This window comes from Euphorbia lathyris, chromosome 6 (genome assembly GCF_963576675.1).
Source record: "Euphorbia lathyris chromosome 6, ddEupLath1.1, whole genome shotgun sequence".
In the NCBI taxonomy this organism is placed as follows: domain Eukaryota; kingdom Viridiplantae; phylum Streptophyta; class Magnoliopsida; order Malpighiales; family Euphorbiaceae; genus Euphorbia; species Euphorbia lathyris.
In genome coordinates this window covers 78846523-78871009 of record NC_088915.1, presented here as the reverse complement: position 1 = coordinate 78871009, position 24487 = coordinate 78846523, and the positions used below count along the sequence as shown (strand labels likewise).

At 37.7% G+C, this 24487-nt stretch overlaps 1 protein-coding gene across 1 annotated transcript; it reads right to left on the bottom strand.

Annotated features, from left to right (window-relative positions):
• Window positions 1–3186: 3186 nt before the first annotated feature.
• LOC136232651 (G-type lectin S-receptor-like serine/threonine-protein kinase RKS1) lies at window positions 3187–8242 on the bottom strand. Its single transcript, XM_066021936.1, has 7 exons — window positions 6848–8242; window positions 6534–6659; window positions 5414–5625; window positions 5092–5302; window positions 4539–4776; window positions 4302–4452; window positions 3187–3929 (listed from the first exon to the last, which is right to left on the bottom strand). Exons 1-7 carry the CDS (start codon window positions 8112–8114, stop codon window positions 3624–3626), a joined length of 2511 nt encoding a protein of 836 aa, XP_065878008.1. The 5' UTR covers window positions 8115–8242; the 3' UTR covers window positions 3187–3623.
• Between the last annotated feature and the right edge of the window lie 16245 nt (window positions 8243–24487).

Genomic DNA, 24487 nt, shown 5'->3' with positions numbered 1-24487 from the left:
GGTAGGGGAAATTTACATATAAATTCATTCTTAGAAAACTATTTACAATTATATCAAATAATGATTTTAAATTATATCAAACTAGTAAAATCAATACTTTTAATATAATTTAAGGATTAAAATTTATAAATTAGAAGTCTAGAATATATTTTATAGGGTTTATGATTTATGAATTAGGGTTTAGAATTTTTAAATTATGGTGTAAAATCATAATATATTGAAATAATAATATATTAAGAATTAAATTTGGTGATATGTCTTAGTTATGATTTTGTACTTAATTATGATATTCATGTATTTAACCCTTCCGGTAGCCGGAGGGGCCGCGCACTCAGTACCTATATCTGCATGTAATTATTATGAGTTTTTGTTTTTATAAATTTTTCGAGATTCGTAGTGCACCCTCTAACTACGAGAAATTATACTATACGCCTGGCATACCACCTCAAAATCTGAGGTGGTATGCCATAACCAATAAAAACAGAACACGTGTCATAAGTTTTTAAAATAATTAATTAAAATATTTTACCCTCTAAATCAGAATATACATCCCTTTTCCTTTCTCTTCCCTCACAACAACCACTGTCGGCAAACTTTTTCTGCTGTCCATGGGTTCTTTCTTTCTGACCACCACCATCTTCTCCTTGGTGGTCATCTTCTCATTTGTTATGGTGTTTGATAAAAAAAGCAATTTTCCCATTCTTTATCTCTCCGATTTTCTTTTTCCCATTCTTTATCTCTCCGATTTTCTCCTATGGGTTTCCTAATCTTATGTATTGCTTGAACCTTAAATTTCTGGGTTTTTGTTGAGTGTTATTAAACCCTTTTTTATTCTCTTTAATTCTATTATCTTCTCTTTTTCTCAAAATAAATTACAGAATGTAAACTTTTTTAAATGTTGATAGAATTGGATTTTCTTTTTAAGTGAGAAAATTTTAGAGAGAGATTTAATTCAAATTCCAGAGTTATAGGCTTCATAAACCTGTCAGAAATCTGAATAAATGGGTAAAAAAATTACCTGTTTGTCTGATGGGAAAATTATAAGGAATGGAAAGGATTTGGTTGCCAGAGGTAAATGGAAAGCTTAGCAGGTTCAGTTTGAGAAGATGGTGGTGGTGGCCGGAAAAAACCCATGGAGCATAAAAAAGAGTGTCGGGGATAGTTGTTAACAGGAAAGAGAGAGGGAAAAGGGATCCATATTCATTTAGAGAGACTAAAATATTTTAATTAATTATTTAAAAAATTAATGACACATGTTATGTTTTTATTGGTTATGGCATACCACCTCAGATTTTGAAGTGGTATGCCAGGCGTATAGTATAATTTCTCTCTAACTACATCATCTTCCAATTATTATGAGTTATATGTGTAATTATAATTTGATTGAGGATTCAAAATTAAAAGAATCAACTTATGTTATATTCTTTTTTCAAATAAATTTTTTAAATTAAACATATGTAAATAAAATTTTTAAATTAAACATATAGTAATTTCTCTTTTTTTCTCCTAATTTCTCTGATTTGTTTTTTTTTTAAAGAAACTGGAAATTAGTATCCCGCTCATAAACATCTGCAAAAACGCCACTAGAGAGGATCGCAGGTCAGCGTGCTCGCCACCACTGTATCTATCAGTCACCAGCGGTCCACAGTAGACCGGAAACTCCATACATTTTCCTTTTGGTGTCTTTATGAATGGCGAGATTGCGATTTACTTTTGAAAGCCAGCTAGGAGAGTCGAATCGGACTGAAGAAGACAGAAGTAAACTGTAATGCCAACTCAAATTCATCCATGGTTTCACTATCTTCTCAGTACCACGTAGGAAAGATCAAGGATAAAATCAATGACTTGATTGGAGGTTTTATGAAAATCCCAAATCGAGTTGACAAGGTCAGTTTTCATTACAGATTCTTATTATTCGAAGCTTTGAGTGCAGGGTATAATTAAATCACATTGATGCGTTTAATTTTCAGAAGATCAAAGAGATTAATTGAATTATAGCTTTTCTGTTTGAAGATTTTCTTTTGTATGCGAGCCATTCTTTATTGAATATGGAACTATGCATTGAAATATTTAGGATTTTGTGTATGTTTATAAAAGGATAGCAATAAAGGAGAATCTGGATGCAATAACCATGAATTCTGTTACATGACTAAAACGAAAATTGGCAAAGATAGCTTATAGAGGATATAATATATGCTTTAAATCACATGCTTTATTGTGCATTACTGTTCTGTTCTCTTCGATTATCTGTATAACTTTACTGCTGTGGTGATAGCAATATTGTTTTAACTGCTGGGATTTAGATATGAAAGAATAGAATCCATAAGCTTGTGCCAGCAAGCCCCTTGATTGCCAAGCCCAAGTTTCTTTGCAATCTGTCTAAGTCAAGAGAAAGTATTGTCGAGATGTGTTAAAAGGTGTAGATTGATTGAAACAAAGACTTGTGATCCTCCTATGATACCGAATGTTAAGTTAAAAGTTGACGATGGTCATTTGCTTGAGAAACCTAGACATACAAGTTGAATTATCTAACAATCAGTTGTCCTGATATTGCTTTTCCAGTGAGTGTTGTAAGTCCGTTCAACTCCTCATCTATGACTCACAATGGAACGTTGTTGTCATATTATGAGATATCTAAAGGGAACTCCTGAAAAAGGCTTGTTATATCGAAACCATGGCACCATATTGCAGAAGGTTGCACAGATGCCAACTATGCTAGGGACCTTAGTGACAGACATACTACTATCGGCTATTATGCCTTTGTTGGAGGAAATCTTGTTTCTTGGAAAAGCAAGAAACAGAGTGTAGTGTCTCGACCCAGTGCCGAATCTGAATACCAAGCTATGGCTCAAACTACTTGTGAGCTTGTGTGGTCTACATGATGAATTTGGCTTTATTCAAACAAAACCAATGACGCTATGTGCTATAATAAAGCAACCATCTATATTACAAACAATTATGTGTTTAATGAGAGAACCAGAAATATAGAAGTTGACTGTCATTTTACGCAGAAAAAGTTAGAAGAATGTACAATCACAACTCCACATTATCAGAAGTCAACTAGCAGATGTGTTCACTAAAGCTTTACCAGGAATTCGGATCAACTACATTTGTACCAAGTTGGACATGATATCTATACTCCAACTTGAGGAGGAGTGTTACAGAATAGAGTGTTGTTACCGAACAGACTGTATTTTACAGTCTGTCCTATTATAGAGTGCCCAATATGGGCTTCCATAAGGAGCATGGGTTCCCCTTCTCCGTGTCTCCTTAGCAGTAGCATTAGTGTGTGTAATTAGGTGTGCATAAATAGGAATCAAAATGTAATGTTAGTGTATGGAATTTTAATCTTTCTCTCTTGAATTGCAAGAAGCAACTAATGATATTTTTCTTTTTCTTTCTTTTTGAGACCAAAACTGGAGTTTTTAAGATAGTCTGGTTTGATTATTATCATTTATTTAAATTCCTTCATTTTTTTCACCAAGACCATCTGCTTCATGATTTCAACAGAGGGATGATTTTCAGTTATTTGAGTCAAATAGAATTATCCATTTTTCTCATAATGTGCTTAGCTCCGAAAAATTCCTATACTGACCAAGACATTTTACATACAATTAGTATCTTTAGCGAGCTAAAAAGTTAGTGATTGTTACATCATTTATAGAATTTGATTCTTTCTTCCCTATTTCCTCTGAGTTATTGCTGGAACATATTCTATAAATGAAAGCAGGTTCTTTCGGAGGAGGAATAGCTGTCTCGCTAGTCAACATCAGAAGAACTTCTGACATAGTGGGTCTGTCCATAGCATACTCTTGAACACATAAGAGCCCTATTTGAATGCATCTAAAAACTTCATGAGTATCATATGACCCTTCCATTGAAACATCAACTATATCCATTATTTTGTCTTGTCTCCATAGTTTCCACACCTGCATACATCATAGAATTAGCATATAGAGGATTGCCTCACATATACAAGGAGTTATATAGCTCCCTAATTAAGTAATGTGAAATATTTAACATACCCTCCTCACGTACAAGGCTCTGATTGATACCATGTCAAAGAACCTTTTTAACCTAAAGGCTTAAGCTTTTAGGTCAATGGTCTCTTAACATGATATTAGAGCCTCTTGACAACTCTATTTGTCAATGGAATTTCAACACATGATACGATGAATTTGTATTGTACACTCTTCAAGGCAAAGGGCATTTGCGTGCGTGAGTGTGTCAGCTTTACCTATCAGCTTAAGCTTTTGTGTTAAATGGTTGTTTGACACTAAGGAAGAGTTCCCATCACTTACACATCCGATCAAGGTTAAGGAAGGATCCTCTTCTTGAAAGCTATTGTTCTTCTTGGCACTCACAATCTCCAACAGTACGACACCAAAACTGAAAACATCTGATTTTACTGAAAATTTTCCAAATATTGCGTACTCCGGGGACATGTAGCCACTGTTGAAGACAATATTGAAAATAAATTAATGTCCTCAAGTTTCTTGAAGTATGAACTATGATATATATCATCATCGAATACTTACTATGTTCCGACCACTGTGTTTGTCTTCTCTTGAATTTGATCAACCTTGAAAATTCTAGCCATTCCAAAATCTGAAATTTTTGGATTCATATTTGCATCTAGCAAAATATTACTGCATTTTAGATCCCTATGAATGATTGTCAACCTTGAGTCCTGGTGAAGATATAAAATACCACGAGCAATTCCCGTTATAATATCAAAGCGTTTCCGCCAGTCCAAGAATGATCTTCTTGTTTGACCTACAACAAAATTTAGATTTTTATTTCTTAGATTAGGATAAGTATAGTAATTTTGTGTGTGCACCCCCTTCATAACTCTTTTGATACACTTTTGCAATTTGGCAGCAATATGAGCAGAGGCGGGCACGGGGTGCTGTTGCACCGCTGCTGCCGGGAGGGGTGATTCTGCCTTGCGGCTGCCCTCCAACTTCATCTACTGGGGTGCAATTTGCACCCCAGCAGGGGCAGGACAATTTTTTTTAGTCCATCCCGTATCCACCCCTAAACTTGAATTGCTGGCTCCGCCATTGTGCATGAGAATGCTTAGTTGCTTACCAAAAAGAAAGGAATCCAACGACTTGTTTGGCAAATACTCATAAATTAACATTTGTTCGCCTCTTTCGAGGCAGCACCCTAGAAGTTTCACAAGATTCCTGTGCTGAAGCTTTGCAATAAGCAAAACCTCATTTTTGAATTCTTCTATCCCTTGCCCTGAATTCTTGGATAATCTTTTTACAGCAACTTCTTGTCCATCAGATAGCTGACCCTGAAATCATTTTTGGGGAAGTCAATATTTTCCTTCACCAATTAATACAGAACTAGTTTGGTCATGCTGTTCCTGAATCTTGTAATGACAGATATTGTTTAGAGAAACAACCTTGTATACTATGCCAAAACCACCCTGGCCAAGTTTATTAGTTTCAGAAAAGTTATTCGTGGCTGCTTTAATAGTGCCGAGATCAAGAAACGATACGTCTTGGGGATGACTGCTCTGCCTGAGCTCACTTGCAACCAAAGTATTTTTGTAGTAGATTGAACCTGATGCAGGATCAAATAGTCTTTTGTCTTGTTTGTTCCTTCTTCCTGTTCCTGAAAATTTTTTTGGAAAGTTGATTAATCTTCGTACTCTTTTGGTGTTATTGTGCTTAAAATATGCCATTCAAAAAGTCATTTAAGCTATATGTAAGGTTGAAGAATTGCTTTTATTGAGCTTGAAACTTGAAGTTTGCAGGATTGAACATCTACGGGTGGCCTAACAATGAGTGCCCCCGAAATTGGATTAGGAGGCTCTGATACCATGTAATTAAATGCCACTCATCCCAAAAGGTACCTCAAAGGAGGAGAATTGCTACACATATAGCTCCCTAATTAAGCAATGTGGGATACGCCCAAAACCGTCTAGATGGCGAAGCAAAGAGCGACCCGACATTGAATACAAGACTCTGATACCATATAGGAATCATTTGATCCAAAATCTTAAGCTGATATGTAAGGTGTAAGAATAACTTTTATTATTAATTAAGAATAACTATCCAAAATATTGATTTTTCCTTCTTGACCTATTATTTGGTACCATTTGCCCACTGACCTATCAAAATTGGCAAAATCTCAACCAGTGTGGATGGTAAATTACTGGTTGAGATTTCACCCATTTTAATAAGTCAGAAGGCAAATGTTACCAAATAATAGGTCAGGGGCAAAAACAAGAACTTTGGATAGGTCAGGGAGGCAAAATCAAGCATTTTGGCTAAGCCGGGAAGCAAATGTTACCAGCTTAAGTACTATTTGTCCCACCGAGCTATCTAAATTTTTTACATTTGGGCCGTGACCTATTATTTGATTACGTTTGGCCCCTAACCTATTCTAATAGGTTAGGGGTAAAAACCAACATTTTGGATAGGTTAAGAGGCAAATAGTGCCTTAACCCTATTATCTATAACATCATTGAATATTATTTGAATAAAGACACAGTGCTATGGGCAAGGTTTTTCCTATACCTCTCTTGTTCCTCCTAGTCCATAAACAGGCAAGTAAGATAAGTGCAAGCCATGCTGAAATGATAGAAAGTATTAGAATCTCCATATCCTTTCCGAGAAATGCATTTGATTCAATGGTATTTTCAGCTGCATCAGTGAAAAAAGAAAAAAAAATGTTAGTCACCAAAAGGGGTTTAGGGTTTATTGGTATCTTTTTTCTATTCTACTGGCAGAGAAAGATAAAATGGTTATTTTCCTTTTGGCACATTGTTTCTGTTACTTCTGCTATATGATGTGTGTTTTTGAATAATTATTCAATTGCAGAAATTCAATACCTAATTCAATTGCATCGACACGAACATACAAATCAAATCCATCTTGAACTTGATCTGTTGTGTCTATTAATACTCCATACCATGTCAAACATCCATTCCCTGATTCATCATTATCTACACTTGCATATGCAGTGCAGGAACAATTCCTCAAGCATTCCCGTTCGCACTCCAGATGGCTCATGTTCATCTGCAGCCAAGCTACTGATGATGAAGTGTCTGGATGGACGGTGTTTTCCACTTTCAAAAACCCTTCTCCAATTCTGCAGAGCGACGAAGATTCCTCTCGCTTCCTGACACATCCTCCAGATGCATCTCTTAGATACCAGTCCCTTGGGGATCTGGGTTCATAACCAGGTAAACAAGAACACTCAAATGCATCAGAATTGCTGGGGCTGCACTTACCATTGGTACCACAATGTGCATACAAATCACATGGATTTTTCGGTGCTGACCAAAACGCCTTCCATTGTTTATCACTCTCACTCCACCTTATCCACTTGCAAAGTCCTGTGTGATCCACTAATGATCTTGCAACAATCAAATCATCCGTTATGTTGTAGGTTGTGTATGCCTCCTCTTGATTGATTACACTTGTATAGCTGTATACATTGGAGAATTTCCTAATTGGCCATAATTGTGCTCGCCAAAGATATTTCGATCCCTTGTATAGATAGAGTTGCATCGGGCTCCTCGTGTCCATCTTAACAGAGAATTCTCCTATCCCCGGGTCATCAGCTGATTTCCATGATGTTAAGCTCCACTCAATCCCAGTCTTCTTATTCCTCCCAATTTTCATTCCTGGTAGCTGAGTATCTGTGGGATAATCAAAGCTTTGCCATAGAACTCTCCCACTTCCGCCTCGAACCAAAATCAAGTTTCCAGAATCTAACAACCGAGCAGAATAAGTATCAGTTACTTCACCCGAAACATTTGTCGACCAGAGTGGACTTTTCTGGTCAAGATCATTATATAGCACAAGATTGCCGTACCGGTTAACTGATAAAAACCCAGAAGAGCCATTGATAGGATGGTTCCTATTTGCTACCCAAACTACAGATGGTTGTGAAATATTGTGGAACCAAATACCAAGATATCTGTATCTTGAAGTTCCAGGAGTGAAAAATCCAAATGCAAACTTGTTGTTTTTGGAGACCAGAAGTTCCCCTTCTTTGAAGGTTTGGTTTGTGGTAATGATATCAAGGGAACTGCTTGATGGAAAATGAAGGAATACAATCAAATAGTGCAGCAAAAGTTTCTTGGCGGCCATGGCTTCTTCTACTTGAAGGTATGTATTCTTTTGGTCTGATGACACAAGTTAAATATTTGTTTTGAATATTACAATATTGTACAACTGCCAAGTGTAATAAGATAGGATCCTAATTAGGTCAAGTTCCCTAATCATAGTTAGAAAAATATCTCCCATCTTAATAGTCCTCCATGTTTTTTTTTGTTGTGGTGATTTGTCAATTTATTATTATTTTTTTTTGATAGAGTGATTAGTCAAAAGAGGGCGAGCCTTGGCGCAACGGTAAAACGTTGTTGCCGTGTGACCAGAGGTCACGGGTTCGAGTCTTAGGAGCGGCCTCTTGCCAATTAAATTGGCAAGGGAAGGCTTGCCCCCAATACACCCTTGTGGTGGGACCCCTCCCCGGACCCTCGCTCAGCGGGGACGCGTAATGCGACCGGGCCGCCCTAGAGTGATTAGTCAAAATTTTGATACATTGTTGAATCACACAAGTCTTTCATTTCCTACCTTTTCTGGTAGGAATTTGAAAGACAACGTTTTATAAATGTTTTTTGGAAATTTGGTGGCTGCTTGAAATTTTGGCTAGGTTCGTGAATATTTAAGGTGAAATACATCAGTAGTTTTTTTTAGTTTTTTTCTTGGTTCGAATTTAGGTACCTTTTGGATGGATACTCTCACAATTAATTTTTTTTTGCGTTTACTAGGACTCGAATTGGAATGCGAGATCTTTAGTTTAAAGCGACTTCAGGCTCTTAATCACTCAAGACAACCTTAATTGGTACATCAATAGCTCTTACACTGTAGCGTTATTAGTATTATCGTCTCTAAACTTCACTTTATGACATAAAAATCCTTTATATGTTGGGCTTTTGGAGACTAATATATATAGGCCCAACTGAAGCGATGGGCTCAACTGCAGCGATCCAACTCGCTGCTGAGTTGGACGGGGGTACGGGAGCGGTAGGGTTTCGGCCGGTTAGGGTTTCAGACGGTTAGGGTTTCTTGAGGAGTATAAATGTAACATCTTTCTCTGTAATCCGTATCTCATTCATTCTAGTGAAATATCCTGATTTGGTAGTGCCCCAGACGTAGTCATTCTAATCGAGTGGCGAACTGGGTAAACAATTCTTGTGTGTTTGCTTATTTTTCGTTTATCGTAATTTGAATTATTCCTAACATTATATACTGTAACATAAAGTTCAAGTCAACGAAACTTTGTTAAAAAATTAATAATATGGTAACCGGAACAAGTTTGACTACATTATTAACTCGTTTTTTTATCCATGTTACCATAAATTGTGGTTAGATTATGGATTTTTTTTTTTTTTTGTCGATTTGCACTTTAATGTTATAGTAAGTAAATTTTAGAATTTTTATATTAAGAAATGAAATTTTGAGACCATAATGTAAGAGTCGGGGTCGGATTTGGACTAGGAAAATTGACATTAGACCTGCATAAGTCTAGGTCTACTAAAGTCCGTGTATTTCCAGAGCAGGTTTGAAGGCTCAGGCGGCCCAATCTTATAACATTATTAGGCATTTGATGTTTCATTTTTTGTTTCATTAAGTCATTGATCTTTTATTTGAATATATTAAGCCCTGATTATTTATTTTTTATTTCATTAAGCTATTAATGACCAAAAAAAGTAATTTTGAACATAAAATTCGGTTAACAAACTGTTATACATTGCACCTGCATTCGAAATTTGTATTTCACTGTTTGAAAGCAGTTTTGGATGTGTAATGTAGCTATAAGAAAACTGTAAAAACCTTAATTCAAACTGTAAAAAACATATTTTTTTAATAATTTCAAATACATATGAAGTTAATAACGTCTTTTTAATAGAATTACATATTCACAACTTACTAATTTGGTCATCAAGTGCTTAATGGGACCAAAAATAAAATATCAGAGGCTTAATATATCGAAATACAAGATTAAATGCTTAATGAACCAAAAAATGAAAAGTTAGAGGCGTAATGAGCTTTTTTGCCAAGAACTTACAAAGATCAAACATATACGTCCGATTCGGTCAAGAATTTTTTTTCAGACCGAACAATATTTTAGGATGTTATTGATATGAACCTAAAAAGTTCATATTTTAAGTACCTTAATATCATGTTTCACTAAATAAATCCAAATGTTCATTAATAAATTCAAATATTATATCTTCATTACGTGTTTTATTTAACTTTCAGGTACTTAAGATGATTTAGGATAAATTGCTCCTAAAATTGCAAAGGAGTCAAGCTTTTGAGCAAAGCTGAATTTCAGATTGTGCGGCGCGCAAAACTGTTGTAGACACTGGAGTCGGAGGACCGATGAAGAAAATCTGTTAAAAGGAATCCGAATCAGTCAATCTGAATAAGCGACGTCGATAAAAATAATAAATGGGAAAGCTAAAAATTTCATTCAGGTGAACCATTAAAACCGACTATCAGAGCGACGGTCGAATGGGTTCCTCGAACGAAATTGAAAATCCCTGCGTTTGGGTTATATGTTATCTCGTTTAAAAACTCAATTTATTTATTTCTTCGGATAAATCGTTGTTATTTATTTCTTTTTTAATAAAACCGGTTTTCCGTTTTATTTATTTATTATTTATTTTATTATTTTTATTTTGAAACTTACAGTCTTGTGGTAAAACTTGCCACTCTGCGTCTTCTTCTTGCTCTTGCTGTCTCTCTTGATTGGGCCATTGTTCAATTTGATGTTTCTAATGCATTTCTTAATGGTAATTTAGAGGAAACTATTTACGTGGAACAACCTTCTGGCTTCATTATTCTAAATATCCTAACCATGTCTACCAGTTTCAGAAATCATTATATGGCCTCAAACAGGCTTCGCTATTTGGCACAAACATCTCATTGATGCATTACAATCACTTGGTTTTCATGACTCCATGTCACATCCAACCCAAAACGCTTATTCAGACCATAGTAATTTATTTATTATATATACGCGAATACTTTATCGATTTGACAACATAAAACTTAAACTTAAAAACCTTAAAATCACGTCATCCAATCAAATCAAATCACAGATAAATATCGATATCGTTATATCGGCATTTTATCAAAAATAACTCGTAACTAATCAAATGTTTTATCAAACCAATTCGTAATCAATCAAACGTTTTATCAAACCAAATCCGTAATCAAATAAACGCTTTATTAAACCAAATTCGTAATCAATCAAATTCGTAGTCAATCAAACTCGTAATTAATCAAACGTAAATCCTTATGTCATAATCAATTCATATCCGAAAACATAAAACCTTATATCCTTATATCAAAATCAACTCATAATTGAAAACGTAGAACCTTATATCAAAATCAACTCATAATCAAAACATAGAACCTTATATCAAAAACCTCATATCCATTCTAGAGTTTCTCCCCTTACGTATCAATCCACAAACCTCATAAACCATATATAGTCGAGACGTCTCTTTAACCTTGCCTAACCCCGTATTGGTCTTACCCCACACTTCGCTGTCAATACCCGACTAGGTCTTTACACTGTGTACACAGGCCACGTTCCTCACTGAACATGGTCTTCAAATATCAAAACCAACCGTCCGGATTACTCTAGATGTATATATAAAACTCATAAGATCATGATGTCCTCAAATCTCTTTCCAAAATCAAATTTTTAAATAATTCCATAACTACAAAACCAAATCATTTACCTTCAATTAACTATTTTGCAAACAATCACAATTATTCAAGATAGTTTATAAACAAAATACCAAAATCCTTTAAAATTAAATATTCTTTTAATATAAATAAAATTATTAAAAACTCGTATAAAATAACTGATTCATAATTTAATTCAACTTCAAGAGTTAAATAGCTCAAAATATTATATCGTTTAAAAGTAAATATTTTTATCGAACTAATTCCGGTCACCGAAACAAAAATTCTAAACTGAATAAATAATTTGAACTATGAATACTCTTTGACTCGTTAAACCACGTTAAACTACTAAGAGTGCATTCGCCCTAATTTTATATTCAAATTATATTTGAACTTTTATATTCAAATTGATATAGACTCTATTAAACAAATATTGGTATTAATCCTTCTAATTTATAACTTATTTAACTCGACAATTTAACGTCTCTAAAATGTTACTCAAACACTTTTATCAGACTATTTTCGTACACTTTTATCGGACTGCCGGAATTGTAACACGTAAACTAAACTGATATCGTTAACTACGACCGAAGGTTCAGTTAGACAAGGTTCAGTTAGACTCGTGACACATCTACGAGTCTATCCGTTCTAATTTTATATTCCAAACTCTTGTGCTAATTTTATATTCCGATTATACATTTAAACTCGTTATGCGACTAAAATGTCTTTATACCGAATTTCACATCGATAAATCTAAAGGACAACTGTCTAAATTTTATATTTTTATTAGTAACACATAGGCTTGATAAATTACTAATTTTAACCTTGTTAAAATTCAAGGAAACCATCGGAACTAAACTTACATAAAACCATACCTAAAACATTTTTATAAATAATTGGAGTCTAGAATACAGTTACCGAATGTCGTCATCGATCACCGAATATCAAATATCGTCATCGATCACCAAAAATTCGTCACTCAAATGTCATCGTCATAAAAAATCCGTCAGTATGTGATGTCGTCATCATAAAAAATCTGTCGGTATGTGATGTCGAACCATCGAAACCGAACACTTTCAAACATAATAATGGATTTTATTTTTCCATCTTTATTTGTAATCACCTCCTTCCTCTTTAATTTGTTGCCTCCCCTTACTAATTAATTGTTTTTCTTCTCTTCAAATAGTATGTATCCTTCCAAATAAAAGTTACTAATTAATTCCTTATATAAGACACATGTTCATTTTGTATCATTAGATAGATAAGACACATGTTTTGTTTTTATAATTTTAAGGGTAAATTCCAAAAACAACCCATGTGGTTTCATGTTGTTCACAAAAGACAAAACCCCTGTGATTTGTTTTTACCAAAAAAAAAGGACCATTTTATACGCCGTTACCCGAAAAACGGAAAATGGGTTAACACTGTTAGTTTTGATGATGTGGCAAAGGGTAAAACGGGAAAAATCAAATTTTTTTTATTTTTTTATTTTTCTCTCTCTCCTCCTCCTCCTCCAACATACCTGCGGAAACTACAAAGAACAACAACCCTCCTCCTCCTCCTTCTTCTAATTTTTTTTTTAAATTCTGAAAATTTCCAGAATTGAACGTATGAAACAGTCCATAGCCAAAATCGCAAAATCGAAATCATAACCGGAATCAACAACATATTAGGCGATCGAAATCGAAAACAAAAACGATGAAACACAGTCCTCTTCGATCTGCTCCAAATTTCATCATTAAATTTCACAGCTCCAAATCGCGAAATCGAACCATATGAATCCAGACGTTAAAACACAGTCCAACACAGACGTCACAACACAGTCTCCTCCACTCCGATTCACAATCGCAAACGCGGAGATGTTATGGAAGCGAAGACATTTTTCCTTCTAAACAGCTTTTTCTGGGTTCAATATCCTTTGTAAATCAGAGATCGAAGCTTGCTACAATGGAAATATGGACTGTGTTGTGACGTCTGGATTATTTCGAATCGATAATCTCTAACACTATTATTTCGAATCTTCCATTGCAGAAGAGTTCCAGATCTTCAACGGCGACAACGGAGCCCAGATCTCCATTGCAGAAGACGAAGCCCAGAAGAAGAAGAAGACTCTAGAGCAACAACCGATCAGAGACGGCCAAGTGAAACGAGCGAAGAAGGCCTTGAGTTCGTTGCTGGCGTTGATGGCGAAGGAGGCTAAGAAGGAGGCGAAGAAGAAGAAGGCCCAGAAGAACATTTGGGTTTTTTTTAATGATTTTAATTTTCTTTTTTTTTTTGTTATTTTTATTTTTTTATTTTTATTCGGACAATTTTGCCCCTTACCACATCATCAGATTTAACAGTGTTAACCCATTTTCCGTTTTTCGGGTAACGGAGTATAACACGATTCTTTTTTTGGTAAAAACAAACCACATGGGTTTTTTTTGTGAACAACATGAAACCACAGGGATTGTTTTTTAGAATTTACCATAACTTTAATGACATATATTAGACACATGTTAAGACTAACATTTTTGCACATTTATATGTAAAATATATAAATTATTTAATTGTTTTTAATTAATCATTTTTAATTAATCATTCGTTTTTTGGTTCACTTATTGAATCAATATTTAACTTTGCAAATTATTCATTTTGATCCTTTTAATCTAATAGCTCTTACAAAATTTACTCAAAATTTTTAATTTAAACTTAAAAACAATAAATTAAACCCAATAATATATTTAAATTCGTAATTGATTAACTCTAAAATCTATATCGAAAAATTTTAGACACGGACGTGACACTCCAAATCAAACACTTTCTTGTTCTTTTTTTTTTCTTTGGTAAGAAGGAAAGAAAAAAAACAAACAAACAAAAACCTAGCCTGGGATTAGCCTAGGGAAGCTAACCCCGATACTATCCTCTAACAGAAGAGACGAGAGAAAAGGAGGGGGAGCCGAAAGGGTAGAAACACCTAACGACCCCTCATGACCAGCAGCAGCCAACCGATCCGCTACACGGTTCTGCTCTCTGAAGATATGAGTGAAGTCCAAGGACTCAAAGGAGGATCGAAGCCTATTAATAGCTCTGATAAGGTTGCGACTTCTAGTACCAATGTCATGATCATCAGAAATCATTTTGATGGCTTCCAAATTATCAGACTCCACAGAGAGCCTCTTAATGCCCAGCCTAATCGCAAGCTTGATACCAGAGAGAATACCCCAGAGCTCCGCAGAGAAGGAAGAACCCAACCCCAGATTCTGGGTAAACCCCGAAAGCCAGGCTCCCCCCCGCGTCTCTAAGCACACCTCCAGCAGCAACCTTACCATTTAAGAGACAGGAACCATCAGTATTCAATTTAGCAACCCCCTCTCTCGGCCTGCTCCATCCCACAAGATGGGCAGTACCACTCTGGGAAGGTCTGGCCGGAGAATCCCCTTTGAAACTCTCAATAATGGAAGAAAGTTTATTCGAGAAGAACTCAGCACAGATAGGCAAGAACACAGATTTATTACCAAAGACCTCCTCGTTTCTCCACTTCCAAACTTGGTGACTGACTATAGCGAAGAGAATATCACCATGCTCCATGGAAGACATTAACTTCCCACTAATACCATCAGAGAACCAGTCATTCACAGAGTGGACCATGAAGGAAGAGAGGATATGGTGAGGAAGAATTTGTTTCCAAATCTCCTTACTATTAGGGCAGTCCCTCAGGGCATGACACAAAGTTTCAACATGGCCAGAACATCTACTACAATCTCCAGAAACTGCCAGATGCCGTCTGTGTCTATCCGCATTAGTAAGCAACCTGTCTTTAACACCCAGCCACAGAAAACTCCTAACACGGTAAGGGACTTTGAGAGCCCAGATAGACTTCCAAGTGTTCGAGGGAGGAACGGCCCTGTTAAGGGTAAGAGCTTCAAAGGCAGACTTGCAAGAATAAACTCCCTTATTAGTCAGCGCCCAGCAATGCCTATCCATGTTTTCCTCTTGATTACTAACCTTTACTCCCTGAAAACTAAGGAGGGTCTCAAGGCTAAAGAAACTATCAAACTTAGGCCAGATCCAGTCCCCTTCAGAATCAACCACATCTGCAATCCTCCAATTATGGATGTCCTTAGGCGGAGGTTGAGAACACACCTCTATCAAAGGTTTGTCCCCAATCCAGGTATCAAACCAAAAACTAATGGATTTACCATTACCCACCTCCAGACCCACTCCAAGGCAGAACTCATCAAAAACGGCGCTGAGGCCTTTCCAGAGGAAAGAACAATTGATAACTCTCTCCTTAGGGCCCCCAAAGATTTTGTCCTTCCAGTACTTACCACAAAGAAGGCGGACCCAAATAGAGGAAGGGTTTTGCCACATACGCCAAAGGAGCTTCATTAATAACACTTTATTATTATCCTTAGCTTTCCTTATGCCCAGCCCACCAGAAGCTTTAGGCTAACACACCTCACTCCAAGGCACAAGATGGATCTTTCTACCCTCCGCGGTTTCCCCCCACAGGAATCTACGGTTGATCTTATCGAGGTCATTAAGCACAGGACCCGGGAGCTGACAAGCCTGCATGATGTGATTGGGAGCAGCACAATTAACTGATTGGATAAGCGTGAGGCGGCCAGCAAGAGACAGAGTCTTAGCTTTCCACGAGGCACACTTCGTATTGGCCTTATCCAGGGTATCTTTAAAGGAAGCCTTGGAAACTCTCTCACTATGGAGGGGAATACCCAGATACTTCCCAAGAGAATCAGTAAGAGGAATACCTGAAAGGTCACTTAATCTTTTACAGACTCTCGGATTCATATTCTTGGAGCACATCATTCTAGATTTCTGAATATTAAGTTTCTGACCAGAAGCTGAACAAAAACAATCAAGAATCTCCATAATGACATTCAACTGCTCTTCGTTCCCCTCCAGAAAGATGAGGACATCGTCTGCAAAGAATAAGTGAGTCACCTGGGGACAGAAGCTATTGATCGCTACTGGGTGGAAACTCCCATTATCAATCGCATCTTGAATCAGGTGAGATAACCTCTCCATAGCAATCACGAACAGGAAGGGGCTCATAGGATCACCCTGACGGATTCCTCGACCCGGAGAGAACTCCTCCAACATATCCCCATTAACCATAACTTGAAACACAGGAGAGGAAATACAAACCTTGATTAACCTTCTCCAGCTGTCCGGGATCTTAGCTCTCTCCAGACTCTCCATCAGGAACTTCCAGTTAATGCGGTCATAGGCCTTCTCCAAATCCAGCTTAAGGGCCACAATGCCTTTCTTCCCTTTCCTAATCTTCATCGTGTAGACCATCTCTTGGGCAATCACCACATTATCCATCATTTGTCTACCAGGGACAAAACTACCCTGATTCTGGCAAATGATAGTAGGAAGAATGCCCCGGATTCTGTTAGCCACAATCTTAGTAACCGTCTTATAAAGAACGTTACAGAGACTGATAGGTCTCATATGCAAAAAGGACGAAGGATTATCAATTTTAGGAATCAGTACCAGGAGGGTTCTATTAACCAGCTCAATATCCTTTGACCCATTAAACACACCTATGATAAAATCATAGATGCCATCCTTAACCACCTCCCAATGCTTATGATAGAAACCAGCAGGCAGACCATCAATCCCAGGAGCTTTTGCCGCCCCAATACTGAAGATGGCTTGGTCAATCTCTCTCCGAGAAATAGGCTTAAAGGCATCCTTACTACTATCTTCACTGATTATAGGAAAGGTAGCAGTAGAATGAGCCCTCTCCAACTGGACAGGATCTTCTTTGAACAGTTCTTTATAGAAACCCAGGGCCAACTTCCGGATTGCCTCATCTTCATACACCCAATCACCATTAGAATCTTTAATGGCCTCGATTCTATTCTTCTATCTCCTGATCATGGTAGAAAGATGGAAGTACCTCGTATTACGATCCCCATCTCGAATCCAAGACTTCCTAGACTTCTGAAACCAGAGGAGCTCTTCCTGCCTAAGCACAGCTTCCAGTTCATTCTGAAGGGATCTGAGAAGGCCATCCAAGCTGTGGTCAAACCTCACCTCCAACCTATGCTGAATGCCCTCCATCCTCCTAAGTAACTTATTCTTCCTTCCAATAATATGTCCAAAGACATTTTTATTCCACCCCAACACGTTACTCCTGAACCCTTCAGCAGCCTGCAGAACGTTTGAATGAGGTTTCCAATTCTCCTGAACAAACTCCTTAAACTTAGGATGGGATTCCCAAGCCAACTGGTAACGAAACGGTCTCCTACCCTTAGGACGGTTACCTCTCAAAAGTCTAAACAAAATGGGGCAATGATCCGAATGACGGAACGGGAGATTTAACACCGAACACTCAGGGAAAACAGTCTGAGCTAAAACATTAGCGTAGACCTTATCCAAACGAACAAAAATGTTGTTCCGTTTCCAAGTGAATCTATGACCAGAAGCCCCCAGGTCGGAGAGCCCACATAAATCCATACTATTTTTGTGGTTAAGGCAGCGGTTGACATAATGGTTGGAGCCCCCTCTTTGATCACTCATTAGAGAGATATCGTTAAAGTCACCTGCCAAGAACCAGGGCTCAGAGATACTAACACTCATAGAGTAGATAATCTACCACAGCCGCTTACGGTTAGCTAAAATAGGGTCAGCATACACAAGGGTAACCAAAAAAGGAGCATTTCCAGGAACACTCACTTTACAGTGAATGAACTGCTTATCAATGCTAATGATATCAAAATGAATCCGATCTGGCCTCCAGAAAAGCCAAATTCCCCCAGCCCGGCCAGTCGCCTCCGATCTAACACAAATCCAGTTCTTAAACTTATTAACCACCTCATCTGCTTTCTCTCCGCTAACCTTAGTTTCCAGAAGGGCGAAACAGGAAGGATTAAACTGTTTAATAAGATCATTAATATGGACACGGGTAGCTTTGCTAGCCGCACCCCTAACATTCCAACACAACAAGTCCATCGAAAGGAGGAAGACTGACCGCACCAACCAACCTATGTCAGGTATTTGCTAGGGGCTCCTGAGAGCCTCACCGAGGTACCCGCAGGTCCCCTCTTCTCAGAACGGGCCAAAGGATTCAGATTGCTTTTTTGTTTACCCTTAGACTTTTTTAAGTTAGGTTTAATAATCCCCATTGATTTCCCTAACCCAGGATCACCACTAAGAATAGGAATACTAACCTCATTTGACTCCTTCATCCTTCGGGTTGCCAGATCCAGGGAACCCCCTTGATCTTTCTTCTCATAGGTCATCAATCTGCTAATTGTGCCAGCAACCTGGGAATTCTTCTTTGTAACAGCATTAGAATTAAAGAGGGGGTTACTAGAAACACCAAGGATAGAAGCAGGCTCGGCCATATCCAGGCCTGGCCTACTCAACTCTATCTGCTCAATAGGGGGGACAGGATCCGGACCATCCTCAAGAGACAGGACACCAAATCTCGACCCTGATCCGGAAGATGACGCACCCTTAGCATCCTTCTTAATGTTAGGGGGCCTGACCTTAATCTCAGGATTAATCTTCAAAGACTGCACCTCCTTATTGATATCAGAATATTGATCCCTGGAAGCAACAACATGTGGCCTCCATCTAACTGGCCTTTTGGCCAGCATCCAAGGACCAAAGTTCTTCCCATCCCTTAGACTAGCCTCAGCTCTACCTACGATAGGCACCACCACCTCTTCCACTTGCTTCCTTCTCTTGGGACAACCCTCAACTGTATGACCAAACATACCACATTCAAAGCAAATGTTGTGAATCCCCTCATATTCAATATGAAACACTTTATTTTTAACACTGAATTTGGATAGAAGAGGTTTGGCAAGATTAATGTCTATACATACCCTGGCAAACTTACCCCTCTCTGCCTCAATGGTAGTTTTATCAACATGGTGGACTTTCCCAACCAGACCACCAATTTTATTTAGGAATCTTTCGTTATAGAGTTCAATAGGAAGACCTAGGAATCTCACCCAAGTTAGGATCCTGTTCACAGAACAATCATAAGGGTCAAAATTTGGGACCCAAGGTCTCAAAGCCAACACATAATTGGAAATAATATAAGGTCCCCCATTGACAACTTTGTTAAAATCCTCAGCCCTAGTAAATTTGATGACATAATAGTCATTCTCCAGGTCAGTAATGGTAACCTTTCCTTTATTTGCCCATTGAGCTTGGATCCTCTGAGCAAAATATTTAAAGCTTATTCTTTTTCCAAGGACAGTAACAATTAAGGATAATTTCCATTTAGATCTAAAGAAACGTTTGTCATCAGATGTAAGACGGATCGCCGGGCACAAAGGGTCATCCTGCACACCATCCTCCTCCACATCAGAGTCCGACCAGTCCTCCTCAGAACTATCCTCACTACTGTCAACTTCCATCATGGGATCCTCCTCATTCACCCCCAATACCTTATCTCTCCAAGAAGAATTCCCATGACCGTTCACCAAAGCGGAATTAACAACAGTATTCGCCGGATTCCTAACTTTCGGGGAAGCATTAGACATGGAATTATTATGGTCCCTAACCCTCTCACCTTCTCCATGGCTAGGATTATCAATATTTAATAAAACCGAACTAGATGCAAAACCCCCGGCTGAACTAGCTTGTAGAGCCTCTTGCGCGGCATGCGCGGCTTGAGCAATAATCGCAGCCTGCACAGCCCGCACAACAGGCGCGGCTTGCGCGGCCAGCTCGGCCTGCACGGCCCGCGAACCCTGCACAGTCAGAGCTGCTTGAGAAACAGGCATGGCTTGAGCACTAGCTTCCTGGAACACCACAGCGCCGAATCTCGTCTCACAAGAGCCTAAGGGGCGCTCGTCCAGGTTACCAGACCCGGCCCCCATTCTCGCCTCTTCCGCAGCATGTCCCGGCAACACTACCTTACTCCATGCCGACTCACTGGCCCAAATCGACCCCTTAATCTCCTCGCCTCTTCTTGTTCTTTTAACGTTATGTCAATGTTACTATTTTTTGTTGGATTTATGTGGATGTCATTGTTCTTATGAGTTCTGATAGCACATCGTTACAAAGTCTTATTCATTAGTTAAAGTAACATTTTGCTCTCCGTGACCTTGGCAAGTTGAAGTACTTTTTAGGTGATGAAGAGCTTAGTGGTCCTCAAATGGTTTATTGTTGAATCAAGCTAAGTACATCACGAAACTTTTGCATAAGGCTAAAATGGCTAACTCTAAAGGAATTTCTACTCCAATGTGTACCAAAGAGAAATTTCAGACTGGTCTTAGTGAACCTTTTTCGGATCCTACTCTATACTGGGGTGTATTGGGTAGCCTCCAATACTTATCTTTCATTAGGCCTGATATTTCCTTTGCTACTTACAATTTTCCAAGGATCATGGTATCTTTTTTTTTTTTTAAAAAAAATTTGCGCAATGCGCTTACATTAAAGAAGAAGAAAAATCCCCACCAGACCCGGATGTGATTCGAACCCATGACCTCCCAAGGCATAGGTAAGCTCTCAACCACTAGGCTAAGAGCTTCACCACCAAGGATCATGGTATCTTTTTTCATCGCAAGTCACAATTATTTCTTCATGGTTTCACTAGTGCAAATTGGGCTGGGAATCTAGATGATCGCAAATCCGCCACTGGTTATGCTTTGTACTTGGGTCGTTCTCTTGTCTCTTGGACATCAAAGAAACAACAGTATGTTGCACGCTCCTCCATTGAACCTTAATACATCACGTCTGAAATTGGCTGGCTTCATATCGTCCTCTAGGAGCTTGGATTTCCTATGTCTCAGCCTCCTCGCTTGTTGTGACACAATATTTCGGCTACTTATCTTACGGTGAATCTGATCCTTCATCACCGCAGTAAACATATAGAGGTCGACTTTTTCTTTGTTCGAGATCGTGTGTCAAAGTAGCTATTACAAATTCAATACATTCTGACTCTTGATGAACTTGTTGATGTGCTAACCAAACCGTTGTCTAAGGATAGATTTCATTTATTATGTTCCAAGTTGAGCATTTGTAATATTGCTGCTCAACTTGAGGGAGGATGATAGGGTTATATTTGTAATTATACACTCCAGGGTTAGGGTTTAGCTCTGGCTCTGGTCACTCTTGTATAAATATATGTATTTATTAATACATAATCAAGTTCTAAAGTTATCTTCAGTTCCAAGATATCTTAATTTGAACTTCCTGAAATAATCCAAATGCAAACTTGTTATTTGGGAGGTCGCCTTCTTTGAAGGTTTGATTTGTGGTAATGGTGGAAAATGAAGTACTAGAAGCAAATATTATAGAAAACAATCCTTGGCATCCATCGGGGGCGGAGACAGGGGCCGGGGCGGCCGGGCTCTTCCGGCCGTCGGAACCACCATGGTCACGAGTAGTTTCGGTTTCCATGTCTCTACAAAATTTAAGGTTGTCGTGATTCCGGGCCCCCTGTTTTCAAAGAAATTTAGCTCGGGTGCTATATTAGTACCTCAAAATGGGCCCGGATCCCATTAAGTTCTCTCTAAATCCAAAATTTCAATTTTTTTTGGGTATGTGCGTGTTAGGCCCTAATTAAATCCAAATTTCTAATTTTTTTTCACCTATTAGCCTCTCTCTAAATCCAAATTTTTCCTATTAGACACCGATTTAGCAAAAAAAAAAAAATTACACACCACATGTAAAATCGATCTTCCAACCAAGCAATCCTATATTCGCCGCCATGATACTTTTCCATGGCTATGTGTTAGCTTTATGGACTTACAAGTTTAGGATTTCTTTTATGATGTTGATTTCATAATCATTTTTCCTCTGGTCTTTCTAATAACCTAGATGGAGTTTTGTCATGTTATAAAATATCTTCTGAGTGCTTTCATTTATCCTTTGTAGAATTTCTAGTCTTCTGAGTGCTTTCATAAACATTTTTGTTTTGTACTAACCAGTCAAGTTTGAAACATTGTTGAATCACGTGTCCTTTATGTCACACCTCTTGTTTTCGTTCTCCTAATGAATTTACTTTGAGTCCGTTGTTTTACCTGCTGTTTACTATTGTTGTTTGCTGTTTCCCATTACGGTTTGCTGTTTGCTGTTTGAAAATGCTGCTGTTCCAAAAAGCAGGGATTCCCTGCTTTTATAAAAAGCTATTTTTCGGCTACAAAAGGCAAACAAGAGGTCTCTAACCAAACACCTTAAACTCTCCTTTTCAAAGTGGAAAGGCAAATAAGAGGTCGAAAAGCAGCTACAATGTAGTTTTGTTTTTCTGGTGTATATCTTTAAGGGTATAATTTAAAATTGATATATTTATACATAATTTTTTTTTAAAGTTTAATGGTATTTAGTTTTAAATTTTAACTTGTTTGATGAAATTTTTTAAATAGTCTTATAAAAAAAAGCTACATTTTTTAATTCTAAATACCAAAATCAATATTTGATACTCATTTTTTTAGTTTTCATTTTTTGAGAACCACAGGTCTATGCAGTTTTTTTGGATTTTTGGTAGCAGTGGAGTTTGGGCCAGGTTCATTCTTGTTATTGGTCGAGGGAGGTTCCAAATGCTTGCTAAATTGCATAGTGAGCATGTAATACCCTGTAAATATTGTCCGTTCAACCTAAATCCAATACTTGGACTTCACGGTTTTAAAACGCGTCTATATGTATTGGATTCACATCTTACTAATAAATCTCAATCACTCCCTCTCCATTTCTGATGTGTGATTCAGTTCATTCATATCCCCATCTCCATCCATTAAGACCGCTCCTTACTCAGGCCTTCTATCCCAGCGCAGAGCAGGGATTTCTGTAGGATTTCCCTTATCTGTTGGTACTTTTCTCCGGTGTGGACGGGGAATCTCCAAAAAGATACCCACTGGACTGGGATGGAGAATTTTTTTTCCCTGATTCATATACACAAAGACTGGGGAACCATTCTCTGCCCTCGCCCCCATCCCATTTACAACCTTAATATGGACTTATTCTTGAGCATTGAGTGCACGATGGACCCACATAAATAATCATATGAAGGCAATAACGTGAATTAGAAGCAGCTAATGATTCCTTTTTCTTTTTGAGACCAAAACTGGAGTTTTGATAAGTTAATGATTGGTTGATTATTATCATTTACTTGAGGGGACGTTTGGTTTACAATGGGTAAGGAAAAAGAATCAAGAAAGGGAAACCAAAGGAAAGGAAATGAATAACCATTAATTTCCAATGTGTTTGGATATGTTTAGGAAAGGGAATGGGGTAAAGGGAATCCAATTCCCTAGAGGGTATGGAGTAATGGCTTAACCTAAAGTGGGGTAATGGCTTAACCTAAAGTGGGTAAAGCGAATGAGTTTTTTTTGTAAACAAACAAGAACAAAGGGAATGAAACCCTCCCATTCCTAAAGACCCCAAATCAAAAGCCCCTGAATTTCTTCATTTTTCCACCAGACTATCCGCTTCATGCTTTCTAGGGAAGGATCATATTCAGTTATTTTGAGTTAAATAGAATAATTCATTTTTCTCATAATGTGGTAACCTCTGAAAATTCCTATAGTATTTTTTTTAAGTAAAGGCGCGCATTCACCAGTTTTGAGCCTGAGATTGATTGGTATGCTCTACATTTGTAAAGAAACCCCTCCGGTCTTGTTTTGTCTTTACTGCACCAAGCTACCTCGCCTTTTGTTGATTAGAATCCCGTTTTGGATCACTGCACTTCGAGCTGATAACATAGTAGTTAGAAAGTAAGAAGGTTGAGAGGGAAGACTCAATTTTATTAAATGAAATGAAAAGAATTACAAATTGTAAAAATA

Excerpts from the sequence above, each read along its gene's own strand:
- LOC136232651 (XM_066021936.1), bottom strand. The coding sequence starts at position 8,114 with ATGGCCGCCAAGAAACTTTTGCTGCACTATTTGATTGTATTCCTTCAT. Across the intron at positions 5,303-5,413 it reads GTTTTGGCATAGTATACAAG|GGTCAGCTATCTGATGGACA; the intron begins GTTGTTTCTCTA and ends AAATGATTTCAG. Across the intron at positions 4,453-4,538 it reads AACACAGTGGTCGGAACATA|TGGCTACATGTCCCCGGAGT; the intron begins GTAAGTATTCGA and ends TGTCTTCAACAG.